Raw genomic sequence first — 19,751 nt, forward strand, 5'->3', positions numbered from 1 at the left:
GGCACATAGGAGAAGCGCCCATTTGCTTCTCGACCCCCCTTCCTCCTTCCTCTCTGTCTCTCTCTTCCCCTCCTGCAGCCAAGGCTCCATTGGAGCAAAGATGGCCCGGGTGCTGGGGATGGCTCCTTGGCCTCTGCCCCAGGTGCTAGAGTGGCTCTGGTCGTGGCAGAGCGACACCCCGGAGGGGCAGAGCATCGCCCCCTGGTGGGCATGCCGGGTGGATCCCGGTCTGGCGCATGCGGGAGTCTCTCTGACTGTCTCTCCCCGTTTCCAGCTTTAGAAAAATACAAAAAAAAAAAAAAGAATAATGCAGCTATGTGTAAGAACCATTCATCAACTAATGTACAAGATGGGGCAAAAGTCGGTTTACAGTTAGTATGCAAAACACAGTTTATTCTGGGATTAATGATTGTACTGTTTTCCACACGAACCTCCGTAGACCTACATGTGCGTGTGTGTGCGCCTCTGTCCGTGTGGACACCATCTATACGTGTCACAGGTGCTGACGGCTTTGCTATCTCCTTTTTTCTTTTTTCTTTAACCTTCTGTGCGGGGCGATCCCCACAAGGTGTCAGATGGTCGTTCAGACCCAGTTTGGATGTCCGTAGACTGTGCCATGAGACAGACACAAGGACCCGAGGGCGGGGACGGGTCTCACCGGCTCCCTCATGCGGGTGGGGGCCAAGCAGCCAGTGCCCCTCACCCTTGGTCGCTGGGTGTTCAACCTCAGGGCAGATCACAGAGGGAGCCCCCTTAGTAAGTCCATAGCTGACGCTGTCCCCACAAAGGGCTGTGACAGAGAGGACTGGACACAGACATTCCTGTCCTCTCTCCACCAGCCCGTCCCTGTCTACCCTTCACCTCCAGGGCCCCACACTGGTCCAGTCTTGGTGACTCCCACCCAAGGGGTGACCACCTACTAGCCAGCTCAGGCTTTGAGTCCCCATTTGACCTCCCTGGGCACAGCCAGCCCCCAAAGCAGCTCACGTATTAGGGGAGTCAATTCCCGATTAGGGGACGTTCATGTTCCCTCTTAAAACGTTAGAAGAAGAAGAAATGATCATCAAATGTTTATTTCATTAACAATAATTGTCTTTAATCATTACTATCTAACTATCATTAACTATTCAGTTAAATATTAATAACTGATATTTAATCATAAATTGTTGCCAAGGGATGCTTAAAGGTGAATTGTAAAGTTTTGTTTGTTTGTTTGTTTTTGCTTTTGTTTTTTGTTTGTTTTTTTGTATTTTTCCAAAGCTGGAAACAGGGAGGCAGTCAGGCAGACTCCCGCATGCGCCCGATCAGGATCCACCCAGCATGCCCACCAGGGGGCGAAGCTCTGCCCATCCGGGGCGTCGTTCTGCCGCAACCAGAGCCATTCTAGCACCTGAGGAAGAGGCCATGGAGCCATCCTCAGCACCCGGGCCATCTTTGCTCCAATGGAGCCTTGGCTATGGGAGGGGAAGAGAGAGACAGAGAGGAAGGAGAGGGGGAGGGGTGGAGAAGCAGATGGGCGCTTCTGTGTGCCCTAGCTGGGAATCGAACCCGGGACTCCTGCACGCCAGGCCAATGCTATACCACTGAGCCAACCGGCCAGGGCCTGTTTCTTTGTTTTAAGTGAGAGGAAGAAACATTAAGAGACAGACTCCTGCATGCGCCCCAACCGGGATCCACTTGGCAACCCTGTCTGGGTCTGATGCTTGAATCAACTGAGCTATCCTTGGTGTCCTGGGGGTTGACACTCAAACCAATTGATCCACTGGCTGTAGGAGGGAGAAAGGGCGGGGAGGGGGAGAGGGAAGGGAAGAGAAGCAGATGGCTGCTGCTCCTGTGTGCCCTGATGGGATTGAACCCGGGACATCCATTCTCCAGGTTGACACACTATCCACTGAGCAAATCAGCCAGGGCACCTTGTAAAGTGTTTGAGTATTTCCACGTGTGGCCAGCGAATCTTTGAAAACGTCAAGATGGAGGTGTTCGTATGTACTTTTGAATTAGACGCCAGAAATGGCCTCAAACTGTCCACTCATCGAGAGAGTGTGAGGACACATCTCATTTCTGCATGGCCAGTGGTCGCCTCAATTTTCGTTGAGACCAAAAAAAAAAAATGGAGATCATTTCTAAGGCCAACGTGGAAACCATTTTTGAAGGACCAGCCCCTTTGAGAGTCCAGTCATTTTCTCAAAAACTCGAGAAGCCATTGATGGGGTCACCTCCCGCCCCAAGTCCCCCCCCCCCCCCCAGTGAACTCCAAAGACTCCTATTTCTACACACAAGCCAGTCACCTCTTTAAAAAATAAAATCGAGGCCCTGGCTGGTTGGCTCAGCGGTAGAGCGTCGGCCTGGCGTGCAGGGGTCCCGGGTTCCATTTCCGGCCAGGGCACAGAGGAGAAGCACCCATCTGCTTCTCCACCCCTCCCCCTCTCCTTCCTCTCTGTCTCTCTCTTCCCCTCCCGCAGCCAAGGCTCCATTGGAGCAAAGATGGCCTGGGCGCTGGGGATGGCTCCTTGGCCTCTGCCCCAGGCACTAGAGTGGCTCTGGTCGCAGCAGAGCGACGCCCCGGAGGGGCAGATCATCGCCCCCTGGTGGGCAGAGCGTCGCCCCTGGTGGGCGTGCCGGGTGGATCCTGGTCGGGCGCATGCGGGAGTCTGTCTGACTGTCTCTCCCCGTTTCCAGCTTCAGAAAAATACAAAAAATAAAAAAAAATGAAATAAAATAAAATCAATCTTTTATTTGGGAATCGTTTTGGACTGACGGGGAGATTGTCAAATAATACAGAGAGGTCACATTCTTCCTGTCATGGGGACATCCTGTATCATGTGGCCCGTTGGTCCCAATCAAGAACACATGTCCATCCTCAGACCATCTTCCAGTCTCGCCGGCATGCCCCACGTCCCGTGAGGGGGTCCAGTTCACGTCCACGGGGCTTTCATTGGAAGTCCCAGCTTCCCTATTTCTCAGTGTGGCTGCTGAGAAGGCACCGAGGGTGACCACCATTCAGATGGGCTAGGGAGAGCTCTGTGAGGGTGTGGGATGGGGCTCAGAGACAGACAGTCAGGATCAGATCCGCTCTCCGACAGTCACCAGCTTGGGGACCTCTCTGGTCTCTCTAACTTCTCTGAGTCCCTGTTTGCTACTCTGAAAAGATGGGCACAATACGTACCCCTAGAGCAGTGGTTCTCAACCTGTGGGTTGCGACCCCGGCGGGGTCGCCTAAAGCCATCGGAAAATACATCATGCATCTCAGGTATTTACATTCCGAATCATCACTGTAGCAAAATTACACTGATGAAGTAGCCACCAAAATTATTTTTTTGGTTTGGGGGTCACCGCAACATGAGGAACTGTATTGCGGGGTCACGGCGTTAGAAAGGTTGAGAACCACTGATCTAGAGGGTTGAGGAGCCTCTTAGAAAGGTATGCACCCCAATTAGCAATTCCTATCAGTGCTGAGCACTTGGGGAGAGGGGCTTAACTCTGAGTCCCTTACACATGTTATCCTCTGTAAGAAATTCCCTTCCAAGCCCTCGCTCAAATTGATTCTCTCAGTAGAGGTCTCGGTAGCACAAAACATTTATTTTTGAGGGGTGTTACAGAAACCCAGAGATATCCAAAGAAAGATTAGAGGAGGTGGGGAAAAAAAAAAGTCGGGAGTCACGGGTCTGAATCAGAATTCTTTCTGGTTTGGTGGAAGAAAATCGTGGCTCGATGTGACAGCAGGTGGCGTGCGTGTCTGGGATACTTCGCTAAGGTCCTTTTTTGTGGAGAACTGAGGTCAAATTCCAGCTAAGGTTAGGGCGATTTTGATCTCGTCTAGAGGTTTTCACGTAAAAAAAAAATCACAGCATGCCTGACCGGGCGGTGGCGCGGTAGATAGAGCGTTGGACTGGGATGCGGAAGGACCCAGGTTCGAGACCCCCGAGGTCGCCAGCTTGAGCGCAGGCTCATCTGGTTTGAGCAAAAAGCTCACCAGCTTGGACCCAAGGTCGCTGGCTTGAGCAAGGGGTCACTCAGTCTGCTGTAGCCCCCCCCCCGCCCCGGTCAAGGCACATATGAGAAAGCAGTCAATGAACAACCAAGATGATTGATGCTTCTCATCTCTCTCCGTTCCTGTCTGTCTGTCGCTATCTGTCCCTCTCTCTGACTCTCTGTCTCTGTAAAAAACAAAAAAAAAAAAAAATCACAGCAGCGATTATGGAAACTGGAGTCTGTGGGAGATGACAGACAGGTGTCACCTAGGCAAGGGCACAGAGGGAGGAAGACAGATGGACATCGTGTCCCACGTGTCCTGTAAGTCAATTCACGTCCCCTGGGGCAGAGGAAGGCATGCCCTCAGATGTAGGAAGTCAAGCCTGAACTATGCAAAATGGGTGAGCCGTATGGCAGGTGAAGGCAGTCTTGCAGCTGACCTCGGGGACATGATGTTCGGTGACCGACGTAAGCAGGTCGCAAAAACCCGGATCCTGTGCGATGCCACCCACGGGAGGTCCCCGAAGGAGTCGGCAGTCACAGAGACAGAGAGCAGAGGGTGTGAGCTGGGGGCTGGGGCACGAGGCGGGGAGACAGTGCTTGCCGGGGGGAGTCAGTTTGCAAGGACGAGAAAGTTCTGGAGAGGCTGGTGGTCACAGTCACGCAACAATGTGTTCCCTGAGCCTTTCCCTGAAAAAAATGGCTCAGATGGCAATCTAACTGCTGTAGGTATTTTATCACAATTTAGATGATGTGAAGGAAATTAGAAAAAAAAAAAACATAAAAAAGCAGTGGTCTGGAGAATAATGGAATGAAACCCAGCTTTTCGGTAAGCAGCATTCTGTCTTTTTTTTCTTCCAGGTCTCCCAAATATTTATACGTGCCTGTGCACACACACGCACGCCGTATGCATACGTGTGTGGGCGTGCACGCGTGCGTGCGTATGTGTTTCGCTGCACGGTGAATGCCTCTGCGTGTGTTTGCACGTGTTTGCTCTTGGGCTCAGAGCAGACGTTCAATCAACATCATCTCTTTCCAGCCTTGAGTATTTGCCATCCAGTATTAGCCGATCGGGACTTTACTTTTTAACAAAGCCGGGACACCAGCATCTCACTCACCTGACAATCCTTCCTCACGTCAGCTGTCGTCCCACCCCTGTGTGTGTCCCTGCACTCATGCCCGCCATGTCACCTGGAGCGTGTGTCCCTGCACTCATGCCCGCCATGTCACCTGGAGTGTGTGTCCCTGCACTCATGCCCGCCATGTCACCTGGAGTGTGTGTCCCTGCACTCATGCCCGCCATGTCACCTGGAGTGTGTGTCCCTGCACTCATGCCCGCCATGTCACCTGGAGTGTGTGTCTCTGCACTCATGCCCGCCATGTCACCTGGAGCGTGTGTCCCTGCACTCATGCCCGCCATGTCACCTGGAGTGTGTGTCCCTGCACTCATGCCCGCCATGTCACCTGGAGTGTGTGTCCCTGCACTCATGCCCGCCATGTCACCTGGAGTGTGTGTCCCTGCACTCATGCCCGCCATGTCACCTGGAGTGTGTGTCCCTGCACTCATGCCCGCCATGTCACCTGGAGTGTGTGTCTCTGCACTCATGCCCGCCATGTCACCTGGAGTGTGTGTCTCTGCACTCATGCCCGCCACGTGACCTGGAGTGACCCGGCTCCGTCATGGACCAGGGGGTTCTTGTTATAGAGGGTCTGGCAGCCTGTTCGGAAGGCAGCGTGCAGGTTGTAACATGAGGTATCAGAGAGAGAGACACACACACACACACACACGCTCACCTGGCGTGCTGGGAGGAAATCAGGAATGTCATCCAGGGTCTTGCTTGTCCCCGCATCCCTCTGTCTAGAGCCGGACCAGGCCACCCCCATTGCTGTCACGCGGACATAAATACACCTTCTAGCATCCCCGGATGCTGAGCCGGGTGACCGATTGATGGAGTGCATTTCTGGGAAAACGCGCACAGAATGTCAGTAACGTGCTGCGTGCAGACCAAGACCGCCCGGGGGGTGGGGGTGGGGGTCGTCTCCGGTTAGAGGACAGACCTCGACGAAGAGGGTGACGGTCACCCCAGAACGGGCCGCTTGTCGGCTGAAACTCCCAGCCGTGCCCAAGACCCGGTGGGTCCCCCCGAGTGACCTCGGCGGCGTTGGGAAGCCCTGCACGCAGCACGAATGAATCGGGGTGTTGGCTCGCCTCTCTGGCCCAGAGGCAGCCCAACCGAGTAACAGTTTCTGTGTGCTGCGTCCCTGTGTGTGTGAGCGGCGGCCAGGACCACGGGGACCCCGATGACCCAGACAGGCGGGCTCTGGAGTCTGCGAGCCCCTCCCACGTGGCCCAGAGCTGTTTCCGTGTGTGGGTGGTCTGAGGTTTTTCACAGCTATTATTTCTGTGTTTTGCCTCCGAGGTGTGAGTCCCACCCACCCACCCAGGACGGGGGGTGTCGGCCTCGGCGTCCTCACAGGCTCAACGCTTCTGACTGTGGGTGTTGCTGGGCTGTGTAGGGTTTAGCCTGGATGTCACACCTCCGTGGAGAACTTGGGTCTGAGCCATTTTGGCCTCACCGGTGTGTGTGCCGGTGGGCGGGGGGCCCTTTCTCAGGCGGGTCTGGGGCTCCCACAGAAAAGCCCCTTCTTGTGTGGTGCTCAAGTCCTTTGCGACTGTGCAGACATTCAGGGCCGATGGCCTCGGGCATCGTCCCCAAGGGGACATCCCAGATGCAGCTGCTATGAGCCACAGCCTGGTCGGAAGGCAGCGTGCAGGTTGTAACATGAGGTGTCAGAGAGAGAGAGAGACACACACAGACACACACTCATCCGGCGTGCTGGGAGGAAATCAGGAATGTCATCCGGGGTCTTGCTTGTCCCCGCATCCCCGCCCCCCCCATCTGTGGCCTGGGGCGGGGGGTGGGGTGGGGTGGAGGGGATAGAGGGGACACCTGAGGTCTCGTCCTATGTCCCGCTGAGGGCTGGCTGTCCACCTTCAAGGTGCGTCTGAAGCCCCAAAGGACACACAGGTGCAGAAAGAAGCCTGAGGTGGGAACCTGGGCTGGATGCTAGGGTCGGATGCAGGGTCCCAGGAAGGCGAGTGTGTGAGGCCCACAGATGATAAACAACAGGCTATGAGCAGCCCCGGAAACTGCTGGGTCTTCCTCTTGCCGGGACCGCTCGCTCCTCAGAGCAGCCGTCCGTCTGGTGCAGAGGGCCGCCCACAGAACCCACGGACGACACGGACGGTGTTGACCTGGTCTGTCCAAGAAGAGCCTTCACCTGGCACAGGTGTGGCCGCCCACAGGCCCCACGGACGACACGGACGGTGTTGACCTGGTCTGTCCAAGAAGAGCCTTCACCTGGCACAGGTGTGGCCGCCCCGCCCCGCCCCCCCATCAAGCTTTTGGGTCCCAGGAAGCAGGGTCCCCAGGGAGCCAGCTGAGCCCATGGTCACCCTACCCAGAGGCCAGTGCTTAATGTCCAGAGTGCCTGGAATGTATGTCAGGATCCTGGGGAGGCTGTGGCAGATGGCCACAAACTGGGGGAGCTTGGACCACACACACAAACTTATCCTCTTTCTGTCTCGGTGACCAAAATTCTTAGATGCGGGGGTCCTGGGGCTCCAGGAGTCCCCCAGGCTGGTGGCCGCCTCCCTCCCGTCTCTGCCTCCGTCCCCACGTGGCTTCTCCTCTGTGTCTGTGTCTCTTCTAAGGTCCCTGTCACTGGGTGCATGCAGGGCCCCCCTGATGCAGTAGGTCACAATCTGAAGTCGCAGGTGGACATGGGTCTGGGGTGGGGGTGGGGGACACTATTCACCCCAGTCTAGTTCTGTCTGTCCTCTTCCTAAACAGTGGTGGCCGGGAGCCGGCTCCTGCTGTCCATCAAAAACGTGGATTCCTGTTTGTTGTACACATACGGTGCCCTGTTGGCCCGGATACCCCCCTGTCTGAGGCTGCAGGGATGTCCCGTCTCCCAAGGGTGCTAGAACCCAATGTCCCGTGATGTGCAAGGTGCTGGAACTGGCTTGTTTCTGGCCAGTCCTCAGCTCCTGAGGACCAGCTGTATGGCATCCTGGACACAGCATGGGGACAGAGCTCCCTTGTCCTCTGTCAAAGCAGCTCAGGCATTGGGGCTGGTGCAGATGGGTCCCAGTTCACAAAGCCCCCCGCCTGGCGGGCCCCAAGGGGCTCAGACGGTGACTCTCCTGAGGGCTGGCACAGTCAGGTGCCTGGTCCCCACAGGCTGCTGTGCACACACGTGCGGAGCAGCCACCTCAGACCTGGGGCGAGGGCTTCCCGCCATGGGCCCAGAGCTGTCCCCTGGGGGCAGAAATCAGGCGGAGGGGGACACTCACAGAGGCATCTCAGGGAGTCACACCGCAGCTGTGGGCACTCACTGGGCTTCGTACAATGACCTCAGCAGCTGCTGGTCCACCTGGAGATGGTCAGCCGTAGCGCGGGGGCGGGCCTGACCCGCAGCTCGTGGGACAGCCGTCATTCCTACCTGGGACACGGGCGCAGAGCGGCCCAAGTGACCGACAGCTCAGCCAGACCCCGGGGCTGTCTCCTGTGGGGGGAAGAGACCTGGGAACTTGCAACGGTCATCTGGCAGAATCCCGGCACCGGAGAGACCCGGGGCGGGGGGGGGAATGTCCACCAGGCTCTGCATACATCAGGCTGAGGGGCAGGCCGTCCCAGACCAGAGAGAAGGAAGAATGCCGCAGCTGGGTGGATGCTGAGAGCCAAGATTGAATGGTCTCGTCCTTCTCTGCACATGTTGCCGCGGACAGAGCAGACAGGGTTCATTCTGATGAAGTCTAGATCGTCATTCTTTCTGCAGCCGGAGAGCTTGCTTCGGATGGTTGGTGACCATGGGTGACACTTCTTCTATGTGACATCCGGCCTGGCATCCCAGCCCCCTGCCCTCCCCCCATCTGCGTGGACCTGATGCTGAGGGAAGTGGTCCTTTGGTCTCAGTTGAAGGGGAGTCTGACTCAGGTGGGGTGGTGGGAAGGTCACCTCCCAACAACAGGTGACAGCCTGGGGACCCTTCCTCGCTCCCTGACCCAGCTGTCCTCAGAACACGCTCTCCTGTCTCACCAGGAACGGCCGGCCGGCCGCCTCCAGCCCGTCGGCTTGGCCGCTGGAGACGGAGGGCGCCAGCAGCGTGCGGGTGGAGAAGAGACTGTCCCGGCGGGAGTCCAGGGCGCTGACCAGTGGCGGCGACGGCCGCCGGGGCCCGAGGAAAGCCCGGACCCGGACCTGGAACTCGCGGGAGGCAAAGTAGTAGACGAACGGGTCCAGGCAGTTGTTGAGGCAGCTGAGGCAGAGCGTGAGCTTGTACAGGTGGTAGTAGCTGGTTCCCAGGAACAGGCGGCCGACGATGTGGGCCAGCAGCACGAAGTTGTTGGGCGCGAAGCAGGTGACGAAGGCCAGGAGCACCGTGGCGGCCAGGCCCACGGCGCGCCGTCTCTGGCCCCCGCCGCCCCCGCCGCCGGCGTGCGGCTCGGAGGAGGAGGAGGAGGAGGAGGCGGCGGCCGCGCGCAGCAGCCTGAGGATGGTGGCCGTGTAGCAGGCCACCGTCACCACGAAGGGCAGCAGGAAGAGGACGACGAAGAGGGTGAAGAGGAAGATGGCCCACATGGCCACGCTGGGCAGCATGGTGGACGGCAGGACGTCGAAGCAGGTGACGATGCCCAGCTCCTGCACGGCGTAGGTGAGGTCGGTGCGCAGCAGCGGGGACAGGGCGGCCAGCAGCAGCGCCCAGAGGCCCAGGCAGGTCAGCAGGGCGTAGCGTCGCCGTCGCCAGCGGGCCGAGGCCAGCGGGTAGACCACGCCCAGGAAGCGGTCCACGCTGATGCAGGTCATGGTCAGGATGGAGGAGTACATGTTGGCGTAGAAGGCCACGGTGACGAAGGTGCACAGCCGCGGCCCGAACACCCAGTGGTGGCCGTTGCAGTGGTAGTAGATCTGGAAGGGTAGCACGGCGGCCAGCGTCAGATCCGTCACGCTCAGGTTGATCATGAAGATGACCGAGGGCGTCCGCGGCCCCAGGTGGCAGCACAGGACCCACAGGGAGAAGAGGTTGCCGGGGATGCTGACCAGGGCCACCAGCGAGTACACCACCGGCAGCACCTTGCCGATGGCCGGGTTCTGCAGCATCTGCAGCGTGGCGTTGTCCGGGCGCGTCATGTTGATGTCCATGGTCGCCAGGCCCCCGGCCAGGGGCGGTGCGGGGGGGCGAGCTGAAAGGCAGAGGAGGACACAGGGGGGACGGTGAGGGGAGGGCATGGAACGGGTGGCCTGCCCCGTAAAGAACCCACAGACGGAGGATGGTCACCTCGTTCCCCCAACGGGCAGGCAGCTCCACCTCCCTCCCCTGTCCCCCTCCTTCCTCCTTCTCCCTGGGAACACTGATGAACACGTCGTCTCTGCCACGGCCAGGGGACATAGGACTCTCACTATATAACTGCTCACAACCACCCATTTCAAGACTCTTACTATACAACGGCTCACAACCATCAGTCCTTCTCCTTGGAAAAGCCCAGGGACCATGCTGCAAAGTACGGGGCACCGGCAGCAACATTGTAGCCATGAGGAAGCCAGGAATTGCAGGGAGCATGCTGCAAAGTACGGGGCACCGGCAGCAACATTATAGCCAAGAGGGAGCCAGGAATTGCAGGGAGCATGCTGCAAAGTACGGGGCACCGGCAGCAACATTGTAGCCATGAGGAAGCCAGGAATTGCAAGCCTAGAAGGAGACTTATTCTAACAAATTGCAACCTACTTTCTCAGTGTTGCTAGGAGCCAACTCCCTCCCTTGTTCCCCTCCTTCCTCCTTCTCCCTGGGAACACTGATGACATCGTCTCTGCCACGGCCAGGGGACGCAGGACTGTCACTATATAACTGCTCACAACCATCCATTTCAAGACTCTTACTATACAACTGCTCACAACCATCAGTCTTCCTACTTGGAAAAGCCCAGGGACTATGCTGCAAAGTACGGGGCACCGGCAGCAACATTGTAGCCATGAGGAAGCCAGGAATTGCAGGGAGCATGCTGCAAGGTAGGGGGCACTGGCACCAACATTATAGCCATGAGGGAGCCAGGAATTGCAACTGTTAGTGACAAGCTTGCCAAAGGGACTCATCCTAACAAATTGCAACATAGTTTCTCTCTGTGTTGCTAGGAGCCAGCTCCCTCCCCTGTTCCCCTCCTTCCTCCTTCTCCCTGGAAACACTGATGACATCGTCTCTGCCACGGCCAGGGGACGCAGGACTCTCTCTATATAACTGCTCACAACCATCTGTCCTACTCCTTGGAAAAGCCCAGGGAGCATGCTGCAAAGTACGGGGCACCGGCAGCAACATTGTAGCCACGAGGAAGCCAGGAATTGCAGGGAGCATGCTGCAAAGTACGGGGCACCAGCAGCAACATTGTAGCCACGAGGAAGCCAGGAATTGCAAGCCTAGAAGGAGACTCATCCTAACAAATTGCAACATAGTTTCTCTCTGTGTTGCTAGGAGCCAGCTCCCTCCCTCTTCCCCTCCTTCCTCCTTCTCCCTGGGAACACTGATGATATCGTCTCTGCCACGGCCAGGGGACGTAGGACTGTCACTATATAACTGCTCATAACCACCCATTTCAAGACTCTTACTATACAACTGCTCACAACCATCAGTCTTCCTACTTGGAAAAGCCCAGGGAGCATGCTGCAAAGTACGGGGCACCGGCAGCAACATTGTAGCCATGAGGAAGCCAGGAATTACAAGCCTAGAAGGAGACTCATCCTAACAAATTGCAACCTACTTTCTCAGTGTTGCTAGGAGCCAACTCCCTCCCTTGTTCCCCTCCTTCTCCCTGGGAACACTGATGACATCGTCTCTGCCATGGCCAGGGGACGCCGGACTCTCACTATATAACTGCTCACAACCATCTATCACTATACAACTGCTCACAACCATCCGTCCTTCTCCTTGGAAAAGCCCAGGGAGCATGCTGCAAGGTAGGGGGCACTGGCAGCAACATTATAGCCATGAGGGAGCCAGGAATTGCAGGGAGCATGCTGCAAAGTAAGGGGCACTGGCAACAACATTGTAACCACGAGGAAGCCAGGAATTGCAACCATTAGTGACAAGCTTGCCAAAGGGACTCATCCTAACAAATTGCAACATAGTTTCTCTCTGTGTTGCTAGGAGCTAGCTTCCTCCTCTGACTGGTGTCCCATGCGGGTGCTGGGCCGTGGACACCAATTCCCCGGAGGTCCCCTATAATGTCACCCCGTGCCTGGCTTCTCACCACCTCCCCTGCCCTTGAAGCCTGATCATCAGGAGGCCCAATCCCGGAGCGCCTGTCGAAGGACACTCATTCAGGTTGGGGGCCCTTGCATGAGCCCCTAAGGTGGCATCCTGTGTCCTCCTTCCCTCCCGAGCCTGTGGGCTGTGCCTCGGCATTCAGGCCGATGACCCCCTTTGGAGAGAATATCTTCTCGAGGACTCAGGGTGAGAGTCAGACGCACCTCCTGCGTGAGCAGCCTGGGAAATGCACCGAAACTCACCACCCGAAACGCCCCGGACTCACGTTACCTCCCGCTGAGCTGTGAGGACGGGCAGGGACGTCCCGGTCCCCACTGTGCTCAGGGCTCCGTGGCACAGACCCACCCCGAGCGTCAGAGACACAACCCTGCGTAACGGGCCCCGTGCGGTGTGCGTGGACACCTTCTCTGCCTGAGGGGTCACCCACTCTGTAGGTTGTGACGCAAATCCCACCGCGCGCTGCTGGGAAGAGCCTTTCTTTTTCATTTTTTGTTGAGTTCATCGGGGCGACAGTGGTTAACAAAACCGTTCAGGCTTCAGGTGCACAATTCTACCAAAGGTGCCGGGAAGGCCTTTCTTCTGGTATAAAAAGTCCAGGCCAGGCCCTGGCCAGTTGGCTCAGTGGTGGAGCCGTCGTACTGGCGTGTGGAAGTCCCGGGTTCGATTCCTGTCCAGGGCACACAGGAGAAGCGCCCATCTGCTTCTCCACCCCTGCCCCTCCTTCCTCTCTGTCTCTCTCTTCCCCTCCCAGAGCCGAGGCTCCATTGGAGCAAAGATGGCCCGGGCGCTGGGGATGGCTCCTTGGCCTCTGCCCCAGGTGCTAGAATGGCTCTGGTCGCAACAGAGCGACGCCCCAGATGGGCAGAGCATCGCCCCCTGGTGGGCATGCAGGGTGGATCCCGGTCGGGCGCATGCGGGAGTCTGTCTGACTGCCTCCCCGTTCCTAACTTCAGAAAAAAAAAAGAATAGTTCAGTCCAGCTGCTTCCCCGAGTTACCCAGAGTCCGATTTCTCTCTGTTAAAATGCCAGGGGGTGAGGGCTGGGGGAGGAGACTGAACAGTGAACATTGGAAAATATATAATAAAACATGCTGTGTGCTTTTTCTCACTTTTAAAGATGGTGCTTATGTTTTTTGTTTGTTTTGTTTTTGAGAAAGAGAGAGAGAGAGGGACAGACAGGGACAGACAGACAGGAAGGGAGAGAGATGAGAAGCATCAATTCCTCATTGCGGCTCCTTAGTTGTTCATCCATTGCTTTCTCACAAGTGCCTTGACTGGGGGGGCCACAGTAGAGTGAGTGACCCCTTGCTCAAGCCGCCAACCTTGGGCTCAAGCCAACGACCTTGGGGTCATATCTGTGACCTTGGAGTTCAAACCTGGGTCCCCAGCGTCCCAGTCCGACGCTCTACCCGCTGCGCCACCGCCTGGTCAGGCCAAAGTCGATGCCTATCTTGAAGTGACCCGGGAGGGGACATTAAGTGTGGGCTCAAGGGTGCATTTTTTTTTTTTCTGAAGCTGGAAACGGGGAGAGACAGTCAGACAGACTCCTGCATGCGCCTGACCGGGATCCACCCGGCACGCCCACCAGGGGCGAAGCTCTGCCCACCAGGGGGCGATGCTCTGACCCTCCGGGGCGTCGCTCTGTTGCGACCAGAGCCACTCTAGCGCCTGGGGCAGAAGCCAAGGAGCCATCCCCAGTGCCCGGGCCATCTTGGCTCCAATGGAGCCTGGGCTGCGGGAGGGGAAGAGAGAGACAGAGAGGAAGGAGGGGAGGGTGGAGAAGCAGATGGGCGCTTCTCCTATGTGCCCTGGCCGGGAATCGAACCCGGGTAAGGGTGCATTCTTTAAGATGCTTTGATGGAAACATTACGTGGTACGTCAAGTTCAGAACTGCTCCAGCCCGTCACGTCCCCTTGGGGGGGACACTGCTGACCAGCCCCCAACACTCCCAACAGCTTGACCTCGGATGTCCAGCCTCCAGGACTGTGAGAAAGAAGTGTCCCTCGTTCAAGCCGCCCCCTCGGCGGTATTTCATCATGATGACTGCTCTTCCCAGCGCCATCATTATTCCGATGGCCTCAAGGTCTTGAACCGCCCGGTCACAGAGAGAGAGAGCCCCTGATCCGTCCTGTGCGTCCCCTGCTGGAATGGCAGGCGGTGAGGACACAGAGGTCCCACGACTGAGATGGCGAAGACCCCAGTGGCTTGACCACCCGGCTTCCACTCCTGCACTGTCTCACGGTGTGTGTGGGGGGCGTTCTCCCGGGCAGTGAGCCTCGGGCACCTGTGTCTGCTGCAGGCTGCTGCCCCGTGAGACAGTCCCTGGCCTCTCGAGCCCCTGTGCCTCAGGCCAGTCCAGTGTGGTCCTCAGGGCTCCCCGATATTTTCCGGGCGGGTCCATCCTGAAGCCCCACTGTGCTTTCTGACCTGGGAAGGCTTGACCGTCTCCAGGGGCAGCTGCCCAGAGGGCACTGGCCTCTTCATCGTGGAGGGGGTGTGTGTGTGTATGTGTGGGGGCAGAGAGCAGGGGTCCTTCCTGACCCTCTGTCAGCAGGAAACACGTGGTTCGTGTGCAGGAGAGGCGCCCACACAACCTGCAAAGTGGGGGATGGATTCACATCCACCCGTCAGCCGGACCTGACCTGGTGGGTCCTTGCTCAGGAGAGGAAGAAGCCCGTCTGTGTTTCCAGCCCTCGCAACAAAGAAGCTTCCTCAAAACCCATGATCAAACAAAGGGCCACCCAGCCCCCCTCCGAGTTTCGGTTTGACTGTGCACACTCCCAGGTGCAACGCCGCCCTTCTCTGTGGGGGCCGTCCTCGACCCCCCCCCCCGGGAGCAACAGGAATACGTGCTGCTGCTCTCAGGACCCTCTGTCCCGCAGACAGACACACAGATGGAGGAGACGGACGGACACACAGAGGGAGGAGACGGACGGACGTCGTTGGCAGGGACAAACGCCTGCAGGAGGAGGAGGAGGAAGAGAAGTCCGCCGTGGGCTTTAGGAACATGTGTCCACCTTCAGAGTCTGAGGTGACGGAGGAGAGGGCCACACCCCAGTCCAGGAAAAAAAAAAATAATGGTCCCTCTGTGGCGGACGATGCCCCGGGCTTCTGAAGGGGCAGGAGGCAGGCGTTTCGGGTTGAATTTTTTCCATTTCTGCCAGCCTAGCCCCCTGCAACAAAACGCCCTCGGACCCTCGTGGCTGTTGCTGTTCCCCGTGGGAGCTTCTGAGGACGGCTCAGCGGCACGGCATGTCACGCACTGCAGCGGAATGAAAAGCTCTCGGACAGGTGACTCCCGCCGGGTGAGGCCGTGGTCGCTGGAAAACGTGCGTGGGCTTCGGACGCCCCGCCACCCTATCTTCACAGCTCCCCGGGGAGGAGCCCTGTTTGCTGAGCGGTCTGTTTTCGTCTGTGTGACCGCCCGCCCGCCCGCCTCTGCGGCTCCGTGGTGTCTGGGTCCACGGTCCGACAGCTCAGGGGTGGCACGGTTGATTAATAAAGAGATGGCTTTATTAATCAACGTGCCCACAGACAGACACAGCGCGCACACGTGTGGGCTGGAGCCCGAGGGTGGAAATTTTATGCAATAAAAGCCAGAACATCTGCTCCGAGTGCACCGCCGTGGCTCGCTCAAAAGACAGGGGCGCAGGGCGTGGGGGAGGGCGGGCTTCCCGGGCTGATGATGATGATGGCTCCCCCCCCTACCCCGTCAGGGGCTCGGAGGCGACAGGGGGGGTCTGGCGTGTGTTTCACACGCGTCCCGGACTGTCTGTACCTGCCTGCCCACCACCTCCCTTGATCTTCTCTCCACAGCTTTAGACTGAGGCGTGATTTACATACCGTACTGTTCACCCTTTTAAAGTATGCCGCTCGGTGGTTTTGAAGTCTGTCCCCCGATGTGCCGCCCCCACCTCGGGAAAGGTGCGAGCCCACAACATTTGCATGGCCGCCCCCCCACCCCCCACCCCGCGACACAAGTCCTCTGCGTCCTCGCCCTTCGCCTCCAAATCCCCCCTCCCTCCTGGGGGCCCTTGGCAAAGTGTGCCGTGAATTCAGCGGCATGTTAGGTAGGTGCATCCACTAGAAAATGTGTGTCAGCCCACAAGGAGACTGGTCCTTGTGAGCTGTCTCTCCTCACACCTTTTTTCCCCCAGCCCCCTGGGGGCCACTACTTAATCCAGGGGTCCCCAAACTATGGCCAGCCCGCGGGCCACATGCGGCCCCCTAAGGCCATTTATCCGCCCCCCCCCCCCCCGCTGCACTTCTGGAAGGGGCACCTCTTTCATTGGTGGTCAGTGAGAGGAGCACATATCACTTGTTACGGCTAGCAGTGACAAATATGGAACCGGATATTGACCATCTCATTAGCCAAAAGCAGGGTCATAGTTCCCATTGAAATACTGGTCACCTTGTTGATTTAAATTTACTTTGTTCTTTATTTTAAATATTGTATTTGTTCCTGTTTTTTTTTTTTAACTTTAAAATATGATATGTGCAGTGTGCATAGGGATTTGTTCATAGTTTTTTTTTTATAGTCTGGCCCTCCAACGGTCTGAGGGACAGTGGACTGGCCCCCTGTGTAAAAAGTTTGGGGACCCCTGACTTAATCTCTGGGGGGGTTTGCCTGTTCTGCACGGTTTTCCAGGTACAGGGAATCCCACGCTCCGTGACCTTGGGTGTCTGGCTTCTGTCCTTGAGTCCTTGAGCTCTGTCCACGTTGCAGCCTGAGTCAAAGCCTCACTCCTTCCTGTTCATGGCTGCGTACTATTCCACTGTCCGGAGGGACCATCGGTGTTTCCTCATGGGGAACACTCTCCCTCCCCCCCCCCCAGGTCTGGGGCTCTGGTCTTGTCCTTCTCTGCAGATGTTGCCGTGGACAGAGCAGACGGGGTTAGTTTTGATGAAATCTAGATCGTCATTCTTGGCCTGACCTGTGGTGGTGCAGTGGGATAAAGCGTCGACCTGGAAATGCTGAGGTCGCCGGTTCAAAACCCTGGGCTTGCCTGGTCAAGGCACATATGGGAGTTGATGCTTCCAGCTCCTCCCCCCTTCTCTCTCTCTGTCTCTCTCTCCTCTGTCTCTCTCCTCTCTAAAAATGAATAAATTAAAAAAAAAAGAAAGAAACATTTAGATCGTCATTCTTTCTGGAGCTGGAGAGCTTGCTGCGGATGGTTGGCGACTGTGGATGACACATCTTCTATGTGACACCCAGTCTAGGATCCCCGCCCCCTGTCCCCCATCTGCATAGACATGATGCTGAGGGAAGTGGTTCTTTGGTCTCAGTTGAGGGGAGTCTTACTCAGGTGGGGTGGTGGGAAGGTCACCTCCCAACAACAGCAATCAGTCAAACTGAGGAGTCCTCCCTTTGGGGCTCCTGATGGTGTTCTCTCCGCAGTAACCACCGGTGTCCCCTGAGGGCTGGGTGGGGACGGCAGGGTGGCATCTCCAGGAAGCTATGAGCCAGCCTCGTGCAGTCTGGGCTGGTCTCCCTTGGATTTTTGTACAAACACCTAGTTCACCCCGTTTGTGCTGGGTTGCCATGGAAGCCCTGGGAGACGAGGCCGTCCCCAAGGTCACCGGTGCCTCTGCTTTGGAGATCCGGTGGAGAATTTAAGTGGGTTCTCACCCAGGCAATGTTGCCATCCCCAGCAGGGGACACTTCACAATACCCGGGGGGGTCAACTTTGTGTGTCCCAATTGGGAGAGGGAGACCTCCTGCCATCTGCTGGGGGGAGATCAGGGAGGCGTCTCAGCACCTGACAGGGCCCAGGACGCCCCATGTCAGAGAGGCATTAGCCCCAGACGTCTGGAGGGCTGAAGTTGAGAAACACTGACCCGGTGTTTTTGTCTCATCTGTCTGTTTGTCTATCTATCTATCCATCTATCTATCTATGCATTCATACAGCAGTGCATTCATGCATGCATCCATCCATCCATTGATCCACCCATCATCCATCCATTGATCCATCCATCATCCATCCATCATCCATCCATCCATCCATTCCTTGATCCATCCATCATCCATCCATCCATGTACTCATCCACCTGTCTGTCTAACTAGCTAAATAAACAAGTAGACAGACAGATAGATACATAGATATATAAATAGATGATTGTTAGAGATATCATAGATGATAGATAGATACATAGATACATATATAGATAGATGACAGATAGATAGATGATAGATAGATAGATAATACATAGATAGATGATACATAGATGATACATAGATAGATGATACATAGATGATACATAGATAGATGATAGAAAGATGATAGATATAGATAGATAGATAGATGATAGATAGATAGATAGATAGATAGATAGATGGATGATAGATAGGTAGATAGATGATAGATAGATATAGATAGATGATAGATAGATAGATGATAGATAGACATAGATAGATAGATGATAGATAGATAGACAGATAGATGGTAGATAGATAGATGATAGATAGATAGATAGATAGATGATAGATAGATATAGATAGATGAGAAAGAGACAGTTTCTAACACCAGGTCAGCTCACACCACTGACATTTGGGGCTGCTGACTCTCTATCGTGGGGCGTCCTGTGCCCTGCGAGGTGTGACGATGACTTTTTACCTCCAATACCAAAGACACAGTCCGTGAAAGAAAGAATGACAGTCTCGACTTCATCGAAATGAACCCCGCCTTCTCTGTCCACAGCAACATCTGCAGAAGGACAAGACCAGAGCCCCAGACCTGGGGAGACAGTGTTTCCCAGAGACACCCCCTTACACACACACACACACACACACACACACACACAACGACCTGTGTCCGAAACGTACATTCACGGAAGCCCGGAAGAGCAGCGTCCGAGCTGGCCTGCCGGCCCCTGGGGAGCCTGTCCTCTCACTTTCCTGAAGCGTGTGTGGACACCCAGACCCCCGCACCCCTGGCAGCCTCCGTATTTGCTCTCCTTGTCGACGGGGAGGCTCTGAGGACCACCGTCCCGTCTCCAAGGACCGCCGTCCCGTCTCCAAGGACCGCCCTCCCATCTCCAAGGACCGCCCTCCCGTCTCCAAGGACCGCCCTCCCGTCTCCAAGGACCGCCCTCCCGTCTCCGAGGACCGCCCTCCCGTCTCCGAGGACCGCCCTCCCGTCTCCGAGGACCGCCCTCCCGTCTCCAAGGACCGCCCTCCCGTCTCCAAGGACCGCCGTCCCGTCTCCAAGGACCGCCCTCCCGTCTCCAAGGACCGCCCTCCCGTCTCCAAGGACCGCCCTCCCGTCTCCGAGGACCGCCCTCCCGTCTCCGAGGACCGCCCTCCCGTCTCCAAGGACCGCCCTCCCGTTTCCAAGGACCGCCGTCCAGTCTCCAAGGACCGCCCTCCCGACTACAAGGACAGCCGTCCCGTCTCCAAGGACCGCCCTCCCGTCTCCAAGGACCGCCCTCCCATCTCCAAGGACCGCCGTCCCGTCTCCAAGG

At 56.8% G+C, this 19,751-nt stretch overlaps 1 protein-coding gene across 2 annotated transcripts in view; it reads right to left on the bottom strand.

Annotated features, from left to right (window-relative positions):
• Nucleotides 1-8,464: 8,464 nt before the first annotated feature.
• The window catches only part of P2RY8 (P2Y receptor family member 8), a 44,816-nt gene continuing 33,529 nt past the window's right edge, over nucleotides 8,465-19,751 (bottom strand). For both annotated transcript variants that reach the window (XM_066272091.1, XM_066272090.1), the window contains exon 2: nucleotides 8,465-10,219. In XM_066272091.1, coding sequence (XP_066128188.1) covers nucleotides 9,051-10,178 — 1,128 coding nt within the window. In that variant the 5' untranslated portion in view covers nucleotides 10,179-10,219 and the 3' untranslated portion in view covers nucleotides 8,465-9,050. The remainder of the gene's footprint in view (nucleotides 10,220-19,751) is intronic.

This window comes from Saccopteryx bilineata, chromosome 4, assembly GCF_036850765.1.
Source record: "Saccopteryx bilineata isolate mSacBil1 chromosome 4, mSacBil1_pri_phased_curated, whole genome shotgun sequence".
NCBI classification, from domain to species: domain Eukaryota; kingdom Metazoa; phylum Chordata; class Mammalia; order Chiroptera; family Emballonuridae; genus Saccopteryx; species Saccopteryx bilineata.